Source organism: Cnephaeus nilssonii, assembly GCF_951640355.1.
Source record: "Cnephaeus nilssonii genome assembly, chromosome: 1".
NCBI lineage: Eukaryota > Metazoa > Chordata > Mammalia > Chiroptera > Vespertilionidae > Cnephaeus > Cnephaeus nilssonii.
Window position 1 is genome coordinate 45,556,393 of NC_137072.1, and position 13,856 is coordinate 45,570,248.

A 13,856-nucleotide genomic window follows, 5' to 3' on the forward strand; every position below is an offset into this window, starting at 1 on the left:
CTTCATGATGCTTTTTTTAAAATTCTATTACTTATCCTTTAACTTTGTTTATAGTAACTTATGTCAAATTAAATTTGTAAATTTTCTTCTAGTCATATATTTCTATGTACATGATATGAGGTAGGATTTTAGTTTCATTTCTCTTCAGATGTGTAATCAATTGTATTTGCTTTACTTATTAAATAATCCATCATTTTCCTACTTATGAAAGGTAGATAGACTGAGATAGGCGTATGGAGATATATATCCTTTATTTCTGGATCTATTATGGACTCATAATTCTTTGCCATTATCAGTTTTATTTATAGCACTGTCAATATCAGATTAAAATAATTGTATATAATTGCTTGATTATATAAAAGATCAAGTCTCCCTTGTTTTTATTTTTTGAAAATATTTTCTGGCTACTCTTAGGCATTCATTTATATTTATATTTTCAGATCTTTTTTCCTAATTTCAAAAAAATTTCTTTTTTAGTGGCTATTTTTACGACAAATGACATTTTGTGATATTAAATCCTCCCATGCAAGCATACAGGATGTTTCTCTGTTTTACGTTATTTATTTTATGTTACTACAGTTCTTGTATTTCTCTTTTTCTTAGTTTTGACTTGATAAAGTTTCTATTATTTTAATTTTTGTTCTTGATAATTTGGAAGTTCTCATACCCATTAAAGATTATTCCCTTGCTCTTGAATTCAGAACCAAGAATATACTTCTCTACTACTGTTTGATAACAAGGTAACTACTATTTCTTTAACCAAGAACTTTCATTCCCCACTGCATCATCCCCTCAACTATGAAAATATGATCCTTAGAACACTTTCATCTCCCTTTTTCTCCTTCCCCTGTCCCCCCTAGGGAAGAAGTCTTTGGAATGCTTTTCCTTTCCCCATATTACCAGATTTTGCTAAGATATTTAATTAAATTATTTGACTTCCCCTTACAGATTGCCCCTTGTTTCAAAAGTCCTCTCTTTTACCATTGGTAGTAGTTTATCATTATCTCTTTTACCTTAATATATAAACTTAGAAAGTCTATTCCTCACTAGTTTTCTCTTCATCTCCCCCATCTTTTGTTATCTTTTTGGTTAATGTATTTTCCTAATATCCTCTGAATTCAAGTATAGTAAAATTCTAGTAGAGTATCCAAAACACATTAAATTCCAGATATGTTCTTTGATGCACCATTATGCAACAGCAATCTAGCTCCTCAAAGTAATCAGCATCATGGATGTAGAGAAATAATTTGTTAGTTGGTAATGGAATAGTTGAATCATAAGAACAGTGATGCAATGACGTGAACATCTGTGCTGTGCTCCACCTGAAGCTGTTGTCAGCTTTTTCTGGACAACAGTGTATCCATTTAATAAATTCACTACTATTGGAGATAATTACAACTTGCAACAAAGACCCATGTGACCAGAACTAGCTCTAGGTAAAAATGTCCAGGAAGTTCATCTTTGGTGTCCTGCCTTTAGAGTCTACAATTTGCAATCTTTCCTCCAGATGTCCAATCTGTATGCTGTTCTTAACTCGAAGACAAAAAGTCTCTACTAAATTTTATATTTGACTTTGAGTGGTGGCCATGCAATGCAATATCCAGATCAAGTATAATAGAAATGTATATTTGAAACCTATATAATCTTCTTAACCAATGTCACCCAATAAATTTAATAAAAAGAAAATAAAAACATTGAAAAACCAAAAAATAAAAATAAAAAAAGAATAACAAATTTTATATTCAAAAGTGTTTTGAACATTTTAGAGAACTGGAAGACAGCATATGATATATTTGTGCAACTGGGGTTAGAGTCTCATTAAGTATATATTATCTTAGGGCATTATTAACTCACTCCTAATACTTACCAGGTCTGATCCTTACCAGGTACATATTACCTCAATTAGCAAGCTCAGATTTTCTTTTTCTAGTTATGTTTATCTACACTCTGCCTTATTTAAATAACTTTCTTAGATTTTCTCTTCTATTGATTTTCAGAAATATCAAAGTTATTTTACAAAAGGCTGTTATTTAATGTTAATATTGGCATTGCTATTTCCCAGACTTTATTTTAAAAAAAATTTTTAAGAGGAAGTTATCCTTTCACATGAAAACTGAAGGTTTTTAAAAAGTTACTTCGATCAAAATCACTCTCTTTAGCTAAAGTTATCAAAAGTGACTTTTAGTTTGCATTTTTCATTAATCTTTTTCAAAGAGAATTCACATTGTGGTGTTGATTCTGGATGATTCATGCACCATTCTCTCCAAATTCCCCAGGTGTGAAAAGTTGAGTGGTGTTTTAAATTAACAAGTATCAGCCAAATATGTAATCTTATATCTGAAAAGCTAAGTGGATGCATATATTGAGAGCATTTCTCTACTGGGATATGTAATATTCTAATGAAGCAATTTGTAAAACTTTGTCAGAGCAGCCTTGATATGAAGGGTCAGCACATAAACGCCACAGTAGAAATGAGTAGATTTAGTAATTTCTATTTGAACAATTCCATAGGCATCATGTAACAGTAGGAAAGGCAAGAAAAGTAGCCCTTCATTAGAAAGGATTTTTCTTTTTTCCTGCAAGTATTAAGCCTCTGGCTTGTTTCTGCTGCTGTTAGCATTTTAGCCTGCCAGATAGGAAATGATGTTAATGAAGACATAAAATAACACACACATTATTTTACTCAAAATCCAGAGAATTGGGAATAGCTTGTGTTAGAAGAGGGGTGGGAGTAAGGCACAAGGGAAAAAAACAGGGAATACATAAGGGTTAAAAAATACAATATACAGTAATTCACACTCTGAAATTGCAGATGGCTCACTTTCAAACTAACAATTATTTCACTGTTTAAGGTCCTTTCTCCCAATTTTTGAAGTTATACTCCTATGAATTATCTTGCTAAGATTTATCTGAAGGAAAAACGGTAACTGTAAGAAGTGCAATAAGCAAGAATGTGTAAGTCACTAACTCTTTTCCATGCCAACAAATTGGTATTTGAGATCCAGTTTTGTATAGAGGTATACTAGCCATCAGTAACTATCCTTCTTTTCATTATTATTACAAAGTAGAGGCCCGGTACATGAATTCGTGCATGGGTGGAGTCCCTAGACCTGGCCAGTGATCAGGACCGATCAGGGCTGGGTCAATCGGGTGGAGGGACCCACAGGCCGATTGGGGCCTTCTGGCCAGGGGAACAGGGTGTGGGAGGTTGGCCACTGGCCCCAAGGAGGGAGCCGGCCCTTGGCCCCACTGGGAAAAGGGTTGCATCCACCCCCACCCACCCCAGTTCTCCGTCCCAGCCTGGGGCCCAAAGGCCCCGTGGGGTTGGGAGAGGAGGCGATGGTCGCTAGGCCAGGCATGGAAGGAACGGATGCTGGACACCGATGCCATTGGCTGGCTGTGGGAGGTTGGCTGTGGGAGCGCACTGACCATCAGGCGGCAGCTCCTGCGTTGAGCGTCTGCCCGCTGGTGGTCAGTGCACATCATAGGATTGGTTGACTGGTCATTTGGTCATTAACCGTCACCTAGGCTTTTATATATATAGATTTCAGGGTTGTTATCCAAGTAGGATTGCAAATGGGGTATTAACTGTAAAGAGTTGTTCCTGGTTAAAATATCTGCCTATCATCTATCTGTCTGTCTGTCTATCTATCTATCTATCTATCTATCTATCTATCTATCTATCTATCTATCATCTATAAATAACTTAGTGCCTTCCCTTATAGGTTGGCATTTGGGATGAATTGTCATTACAGGAACAGTGCCCTCAACAGTACACAATTCAAAGAATCAAGGCACGTGTCTCTTTAGAAAGGCAACTGCTGCCAGCAGCAACAGCCTGGTTTTGACAAGTAATTCTTCCTAAGAACTTCAGCATCAAAAAGAAAAAAAAACCAAAAACAACAAAAAACTTGATCAATTCTCTTTGTAATGACTTCCTGGAGAATCTCTTAAATGTCCCACTAAAGAAGCTACCCTACTCTCCTTACATGAACTCTAGAGCTTAGGTTTTATTTTTATCACTATCTTTCCCCACATTTTAAACAAAAGTTTAACTTTTCATTCACAGAAAAGAAACCATGTGACTAACTGACATGGAACCAAGTGTATTGTAATGGATAAGAGCACAGAATTAGCAGGAATTGGAAGATCTAGGGTCAGCTAGTTCTATCTTAGCACAGGCATTTATTTAACTTTTCTGTTGATTCTTTAGGGTAAAATGGCTGGTGTATCTCTAGGGCAGTGGTTCTCAACCTTTCTAATGCCGCGACCCTTTAATACAGTTCCTCATGTTGTGGTGACCCCCAACCATAAAATTATTTTCGTTGCTACTTCATAACTGTAATTTTGCTACTGTTATGAATCGTAATGTAAATATCTGTTTTCTGATGGTCTTAGGCTCTACAGCAGCGGTTCTCAACCTGTGGGTCGCATCGCCTAAGACCATCGGAAAACACAGATATTTACGTTATGATTCATAACAGTAGCAAAATTACAGTTATGAAGTAGCAACGAAAGTAATTTTATGGTTGGGGGTCACCACAACATGAGGAACTGTATTAAATAGTCACGGCATTAGAAAGGTTGAGAACCACTGCTCTAGGGAGTTAAGAAATTGGTAAGGCTTGTGAAAATATTTTATCTATACTAATAGACAAATATGTAAATTGACCGTACCTCCATGCCACCCACAGCCAATCAGGAGTGAGTATGCAAATTAACCCGAGAAAGATGGCAGGCCTGTGGGCAGCATGCACGTGCGCAGGTGCCAAGTGGCCAGGGTGGGCGGGACACCCACCGTCCTCCGCATAGCTGGGGTGATGCGGCGGGCGTCCCTGGGACCCCGCCTGCTTTGAGCCTATGGCCGGCACGCGTGCACGCCGGCGCAGAGCAGCCAGGGTCCTGGGGATGCCACTGGAGAGTCTGGTCCTGTCAGCCCAGCCTGGGGGTGGCTGGAGTTCGCAGTCCTCTTGGTTCCTGCAGCCCCTGGACCAGAAGCGGAAACCAAGAGCACTGGGAGCACCAGGAATTCTGGGAATCGTAATTCTGGTGGCAGACGCATTGTGGGATCTCCTAACACTAGAGCAAAGTGAGCCTGGAGCAAGTTACTATTGCAGTTGGGGGATGGAGGGAAAGCAAAGGTGAGAGACATAAGTAAAGTCACAGTGTCGAGGAAAAATTAAAGGGAAGATATTCTGCAACTTCTAGGAAATCTCCACCAAGGGAGCAAAGAAAAAAAAAAGACCTCTATTATTCTGTGAGCACCAAACCAAACTGGGTTGGGGTCTCAGACAATTCACTCATATGATTGCAAAGACAGAAACTCCCTGATTGGAGAGGGGTCCCCTGAGGGCTCCCAGATTGGAGAGGGTGCAGGTCGAGCTGAGGGACCCCCCCCGCCCCCCCCCCCGGGGAAACAAATCTTTGTGCACCGGGCCCCTAGTTAGCTATAAAGCATTAAATATCTTAATAATTATAAAATGAAATTCATGACAATAGACAGATATATAATATATCACCCTAACTTTTGTGAGGAAAGGGCATAGTTATTTCTTAACTAAAAATTTGAAGGGCAAAGCTTCCTCCACAAGAAAGCAACTCGAGCCACTTAACCTGCCTCACTAGTTTTTATTTTGTACCATGGTAATAAAGTTAGTTTTCACACCATTGCACAGCACTTAGAACCAGGAATTTTGTCACAATTTAGGTAGCTAAAGTACACAGCTCATATTGTGCACTTTTGATATTTTTACATTTTTAAAGGTACAATATATACTTTCCCTGGAAAACTGAGGAGGTATACTTACGCTCCTTTAATGCCCCTATTATAAGCAATAGAAAGGTGCTCCCTCACCCACCAAAAACTTAAAAATATGAGTGCTTCTATTTGTGTTAAACACAACAGTTAAAAATATAGTCTTGCTAGTCTAAAAAAAATGCAAAGCTATTTTAGACTTTATCAATATTAAACCAGCGAAAGAACATCAATGAATAGGGCTGGCCAGCATCTAAAGGTCTAAAAAAATGAATTTCAGTGGGAGTGCAGAGAAAGTTTCAGTAATGAACATTTCTATCAAGGAAGAGATATTACATCTGATGTAGAGGAGCCATTAGGTCTGTTGGGAAAGACAGGGTCACAACCTGTATGTAATATTCCTTAAGACACTCTGTTTAATTTATGTACACCAAGTAATCTCAACAAGAACTCAACTTCTCAGGAAATGTTTCCAAAACACTTGTTTCTGGAAAAGAACATCCCTATCATAAACTCATAACAACATAATGTGCATTATATTACTGACATTGTTTTAAGTCCTCTAGGGGTACTAACTTACACCATCTTCACAACTCTACGAGGTAAATACTATTATTATTTATACCCATGTTATAGATGAGGGAAGTAAGGTATATAGAGGCCGAACAATTACACAAGGTCACACAGGCAGTTAAGTTGTAGAGCTAGTAATCAAAACCAGGTAATCTGGCCTCAAAACCAATAATACTAGGCTCCATGGATTTCTCATCATCTACAAATGCAGATTTTTGGGCCTGAAATGCTAAGGCTCAGACACTGGGACCTGGTTAAATTCATTAATGTTCTACGAGGCCCTATCCATACCTTCTAGCTTTTTGTTTTGTTTTTTAATGTATCTTTTATTGATTTTAGGAAATCATTGCTTGGCTGCCTCCTGCACCCCCACCCCCCACTGGGGATCAAGCCCAAAACCCGGGCATGTGCCCTTTACGAGAATCGAACCCAGGACCTTTCAGTCCACAGGCCAACACTCTATCCAGTAAGCAAAACCGGCTAGGATCATACCTTCTATTCTGATGACATGTTTCCTATTAAACTTCCATGAATTACTTCGAATATTTTGTAAATAGTCTAAATGGGAATTTACATTATCTTAAAAAAGTGACACCAATCTGTTTGATGGGCTTAGAAACAAGGCAGAAAAAATGTTTCTAACGTTTATATTAAAATCAACATGTCCTGAAAATGACTCATCTCAAAAAAATACATGGAATTTGTAAATATAAGAAAAGTTAGTACTCCCAATATTCATGTATGATAGTGGGCCAACCTGGATGAGAAAGTATTGGGGTAAGGTCAGATTTGTTCCGGTTTAGTTTGCAACATAGAAATAGATGTCAAGAGGCATTAACTGTTTATCCTGTGACCTAACACTATGTCCTACTGTTAAAATCCTTAAAGAGCTCACTACCATTTAAAAGCCAGAAAAGTTATGCCCAGCTCACCAACCATTTTTTGTTGTTGATTCTATAAGAGCTCTCTCATCCCAGCAATACAAAGAAAACAAAATTAAGTCTTCTTTAAAAATAAAGACTGAATAGTCTGGTCAGTGTGGCTCAGTGGTTGAGCATCGATTGATCCATGAATTAGAAGGTTCATGGTTCGATTCCAGGTCAGGGCACATACCTGGGTTGCAGGCTTGATCCCCATTAGGGAGCGTGCAGAAGGCAGCCAATCAATGATTCTCTCTCATCACTGATGTTTCTATCTCTCTCTCCCTCTCCCTCTCTCTCTCTGAAACCAATAAAAAAACATTTTAAAAAACAACTACTGAATGGAGCTAAACTGATAACTGAATTGAGTAATGCTTTTATGTAACTTGAAGAAATTAGGAATAAATTATATTAGAATTATTTTAATAAATTTGTTATAATTAAGAAAAGTTAGAAAATACAGAATCACAAAATACTTTGTCACATTCTTTATTCCAAAAATAATAGATCTTGAGTACAAAATAACTTTAAAAACGCATTTGTGTTTTGTGTTTAGTTATCAACATATGCTCATCTAGAAGGTGAGTGAAAATAGACAATTGATAAGTTAATGTATATTAAGTTTTTGGCTGCCATTTCTTTTAATATGTGGACAGTGATGGTTCATGAAAAAGCAAACTTTATCAATCTTAAATGCTCTTCTAAAGATAAAGAGCTACAAATAATGTTTTATTAGATACCCAAGGAATCTTTAGGTCAGCTAGAGTAAAAAAAATAGGCTGCTGCTTTTATGGTCAATTATTGGAAACTATACTGGCAACACTTCGCAATGTGTTTATGCTTCATAGTCAAAATTATTACTCCTTACTTTGCTCAATGAAAAGTTCAACACACAGTTGGAAATTTCAGTCTAAAATTAAAAAAAAAATTGCCTTAAATATACAAGTCTGGGTTACTTTGGCAAGAAAGAGCAATAATGTTCAAATGCCATGTCTCCTAGCTTTTATGATGTTTGGCTCTCAAGAATCAACACTTGTTCATTTTCAGTATTATTATAATATGATTAGTTGATAAACCTGACACAACTTTTAACTTGTCATTTTTTAAGAGGAGAGGACATTTATAGCACAGATACACAATATACTAAAAATTCAAGGACTTGAAATTTCATGTATCATGTGCCTATAAATAAGAAACTAAATGCTAATCTAGTAACATCAATATCCTTGCTAAAAAATAAATCATCAAAAAACATAGGGCACTTACTCCATATATTATAAAGGGTCAAAAATCATAGGTAAAAATATAGTGTTTCTCCAATCAATTGAAAACAAATATACTTGGTAACAGACTAGTCCAATCTAGAAGACAAATAACACAAAAATGAGCCAGTTATATTTTAGGCATAAGTGACAAATGTATTTCTTTTTATTGGCATCAAAGTTTTTTCCAATGCATTTCAGTAACTGAAGTATTTTGATGTAATTTTATTTTATTCCACTGTTGGTCATAGTTTGAGCCCTACATACTCCCTTCCCTTTCACCTCAAAGGGAGCTCCTTTGTATGTAGCCACACACTCATCATTGGTGTAAAGATCAGGCTGGATCTGCTCCCAAATCTTCTTCTTAGGATTCAGCTCTTTGTCAGGCTCTCCTGTTGGGAAAAAATAAAATTATATAACTAATATATTAATAAATTGTCCATGGACATTTCTAGTGAATTGTCTTGGCACTACTTTCTGATTTTTAGACCTGACCAGAATTTTAGCACTTACTGTTAACATTTATTTTTATGATGTAAGCAATTTATATTCTTGATTAGTAAAATGTATTTTGTCATTTCCTTACAAATATTGAAGATCTTATTTTTCACTCTTATATTTTTGCAAGTAATATAGCTCAATAAATTTTTCCACAAATTTAAAAATATAAGATACTCTTAAAAATTGTGAAGCAATAAGAGCATAATTTCATGTGTTAGATTTTTACATGTGGCAGAAGCAGCGTATGCTTTACTGTATGTTTCATTATACAAAATAAATGTCTAGATTGTTGCTATAGTTTTTAAAGATTTCTTATAAATACTAGAGCATGGCTTACATGTTGGGATTATCTAGCTAAATATAACTACCTTGGGTTTCACTTGCTGCACATTCCATTTGGTAAGATGGAAAGAGACAGAAAAGGGTAGCAAAGAGACAAGTACTAGCATTTTCTAAAAACCAGGAATATATGCTGTTGCATGCAATTCACACAACAACACTTACTCTAATTTCAAATATAGAGAAACTGGGGCTCAGAGAGGATAACTCATACAATTAACAAGTGAAGTCAGGATTCGACACCAAAACTTTTGTTCTGCTAGTAGAGCACTTTGCTTCCTAATATAATAAACTATGCTTTAGGAAAGAAACAACATTCTGACATTGGAATGCCCCATCCCCTCTCTTTATAGTAACTCACACTATAAAATTTATGATCAATAAAAGACAAACTGTAGAATAAATATATCTGCGTAGGCTTAAAGAAAGCCAATATACCAAGCAACTCTCCATTTAATGAATGATAAGGAAGTAGAGAACAAAGTTTAATATAACAGCATTTTATACCTAGGATATTCAATAACATTTGGAATGAAGACTCCGTTCAAGAAACAATTTTTAAAAAGTAACGTATCTCTTAAGCATTAGCTTCAAATGAAAAAGGATTTTCCTGGAGGTAATAAAAAAATATTACTGAAGTACAATATAACTTTCTAAATCTTTTTTTAACTGACTCCCAAGTTGAAATCTCTTGGAATTACTTTAAAAAGAATATTTTAAACATTACTGGAACTAATTTTATTTTATATCTTTATTACATCTTATTATTATCTACTGTTTATTCTCTACTCATACTTATATAGGAATAACAAAACTGAGAAAATTGGTTGGCCATGGTAGCTTTGTTCTTTTATTAGCTCTTCATAAACTGCCATGAAACTGGCAAGAACATACAAAAATGTCCTCTGATATGCAGGTTTTCAAAGATGACAGAGATTTAACTGAATGATGTATTCACAGTAAAAGAACATGCAATGAAACTAAAACTGAAAGACTGACTATAAAAGTGAGGATTTCTCTTAGTCCTTTACGACCACTAGATTGGACATTAATTATTATTAATTAATAAACAGAATAGGAAAAAATAAGAATATATAAAGTATCTACAAGATTTTTATTTTTTTGTTTCTAAGCCATTCCTAGTATAAGAGCAAAATCTTATTTTGCTTGTGCACAAATCATGTGGAGAAGTGAGCATTCCAGAATTCTGAAAAGCTGGAGGCAGAAACACTGTTCAGGGAGACCTGAGTACTAACCCCAAATCTCCCTCACCCCCACAAAAAAGAGATGCTCGCTAACTGATGATGAATTAATTTAAGAAGCAGAGTGTCCCAGACTTGTGTAAAAGCTTCTTATGAAGAGCACAGAGTGTGCAGTAAATTCTTGCTGAATGCAGATGTAAGCCCCAAGTACAAAAAGCTGTGGTGCAGCAGAAAATTAAGCTTTTTGAAATGTATAGAAAATAATATTCATAATAATACATAACACATATCATGCTTACTATGTGGCAGTCATTGCACTGTTTTACATTTATTTACTTATTTAATTATCTCAATAAAGCATATACAATGATTAATTACAATCAATTTATAGGTGAGGAAATTAAGGCCCAAAAGTTATAACTAAGAACTTAAAAAAAAAAGGGGGGGGGGGCAGGTAACTAAGTGTTTCAAAAGTTAAACCTCACAAAACACATGAAATAGATACCATTAAAAACCATTTCTTGCCCTAACCAGTTTTTCTCAGTGGATAGAGCATCGGCCTGCAGACTGAAGGGTCCCAGGCTCAGTTCTGATTAAGGGCATGTACCTTGGTTGCGGGCACATCCCCAGTAGGGGGTGTGCAGGACGCAGCTGATCAATGTTTCTCTCTCATCAATATTTCTAACTCTCTGTCGCTCTCCCTTCCTCTCTATAAAAAAATCAATTATACACACACACACACACACACACACACACACACACACACATATATACTTCTTAAAAACAAACAAAACAAAAAACCACCTTCTTATAAATGAAAAAGCTGGGACGCAGAAAGGTTCCCAGGTCACTGACCACTTGTGGAGCCAAGATCTGAAAGGTTTAAACTTCTTATATAAGACTAATAATTTTCAAGTAATAAAGATTTGAACTAAAAATAAACTAGACACTAATAAGAGGAACCTCCAAAGCTTAACTGTTGTCTTTTAACAAACAAGATTCAATACTTGAACACTCTGAATGTAGTTTCTAGATTTTAATAAATCAATAAATGAAACAAAAATTTGAGATTATTATTAAAACCTGTCACAGTATGATCACTGAATATAAGTCAGAGTGGAAAATCTTGGATGCAGTGTTAACCTTCTGGCTTATTGAGTATGTTTTTGAACAAAATACTATTTGGTAGGGTAAAAAGCTAGCTGGAAAGTTTAAATCACCTCCTATGGAAAACATTTCTAATATTTTAAACAATTTTTTTAATGAACTATCTTTTCCAGAGGTCTTTCATCATTACTGTGTGTTATATCCTTCTTCTAAATCTTATTTTTCTAATTTTCTTCCCTTTCTTACCCCTCCCCCCACTTTTTGGCACGGCTATGCGAAGTAGGTAAGTGATGATATCAATAAAAATTCTTCAAGCTAAAAACTACAGAACCTCTGAAATTGCTAAACACATGCCAATAATCACCATTTGGAAATGGTTACATATATTGTAAGAGAACTAATCATTCAGAGATTATTTTAGGCCAACTAATTTTAAACAAAATGCATAGGGAATAGAAACTATTTCAAGATGAGTTTGTACAGATGCAAAAAGCTATGATCACCTTCTCAGCATTTAAAACCTACAAAAAGCAATAAATACAAATTCCAGAGTCCCAGGCATTCACAAGTCTAGAATAAGAACCAGAGATTTCATTTTAATTGGGCCATTTTTTTGTATAAAATGCTCATGGATCACCAGCTTCTCTTTGATATCTACCATGGCCATTAAAAGCCTAGTACTAACTTAGTTAATTTATGTTTGATAAACTGCGTTTTTGAACTATAATAATTGTAACTATTGCACGAAAACTAAAGTATAACTTGGCAAGTAGGGGTCAATTAATTTGACAAAGCTAATCAACAGGGGAAAGTGGTTTGGTGGTTTGATCGGAATGATCTTGCAATAATGAAGGCAAATATTCAGGCCTGTTCTTAAATACATTGTTCTTGTTTTTAACATGTTTTACTACTACATTTCTTTTTATTTTTTCATTAACCAATTTATTGAGCTCCTACTCTACGCCAGGCATTTTTCTAGATCAGTGGTCGGCAAACTCATTAGTCAACAGAGCCAAATATCAACAGTACAACGATTGAAATTTTTTTTGAGAGCCAAATTTTTTAAACTTAAACTTCTTTTAATGCCACTTCTTCAAAACAGACTTGCCCGGGCGTGGTATTTTGTGGAAGAGCCACACTCAAGGGGCCAAAGAGCCGCATGTGGCTCGCGAGCCGCGGTTTGCCGACCACTGTTCTAGATGATAGGAATATAGCAGTGAATAAGAACAAAAAGGAAAAATATTGATTTCATGATGCTTAAGTATCTGTGTGAACAGACATTAAATAATGTACAGTATATTAGATGATAAGTATTTTGGAGAAAAATAAAACAAAGATGACATTTGAAAGATCCAGATAGGATGAGGGACCAAGCAATGGAGATACCTCAGGAAAGAGTCAGTGGCTCAATTAAAGAGAGGAAGAAATTGGAGAGTCTGTGCAGTTAATGAAAGGCAACCATAAGGACTTGGACTTGCACTCTGGTCAAATGGGAAGCTTTTGAGCAAAGAAGCAATATAATCTGACCTAAATCACTCCACCTACTATAACTGAAAATAGACAAAGTGCATGGGCAAAAGCAGGGAAATCAGTCAGAGGCTTTTGCAATGATTTAGATAAAGGATGTTGGTGCTAAGACCAAAGTGGTGGTGGTGGAGATAATGAGAATGATTCTGGGTATGTTCAGAAGGTATACCCACTATTATTTTGTGAAGGAGAAGCTGCATGAGAAAATAAATACCAGTTGAGAGAATGGAGTTCTGGTCAGATGATATGGAAAATGGGAATTCTGGGGGGAAGACTGGGATATGTATTCTCTCTTCAGACAGTGCAGAAGGCAGCTAGAAATGTGCCTGGATAAAATAGTCAAGGAAATAATGTGGGGGGAGGGTGAGAGAGAGAGAGAGAGAGAGAGAGAGAGAGAGAGACAGAGAGAGACAGAGAGAGACAGAGAGAGACAGAGAGAAAGAGCGAGTCAAGTGTGGAAAGAAAAAGAGAAGAAGTAAAGGACCAAGATCTGGGGCACTTCAATGTTATGAAGTCATGCAGCTAAGGAGGAATCAGCAAAGGAGATGAGAAGGGCAGCCAGATGTCAAGTAAATAAAGAAAAGGACTAACTGAGAACTAGCCATGGATAGTTGCTAGAGAGTAATTAGTGATCTTGACCAGAGCAGTTCTGGCAGAACAAGGAGGAGAG

General features: G+C 36.0%; 1 protein-coding gene across 4 annotated transcripts in view; it reads right to left on the reverse strand.

Moving 5' to 3' along the window:
• Positions 1-7,721: 7,721 nt before the first annotated feature.
• Positions 7,722-13,856, reverse strand: part of AIMP1 (aminoacyl tRNA synthetase complex interacting multifunctional protein 1) — a 31,825-nt gene continuing 25,690 nt past the window's right edge. For all 4 annotated transcript variants that reach the window (XM_079766301.1, XM_079766302.1, XM_079766300.1 and 1 more), the window contains one exon: positions 7,722-8,902. In XM_079766301.1, the coding sequence (XP_079622427.1) occupies positions 8,736-8,902 (167 nt within the window). In that variant the 3' untranslated portion in view covers positions 7,722-8,735. The remainder of the gene's footprint in view (positions 8,903-13,856) is intronic.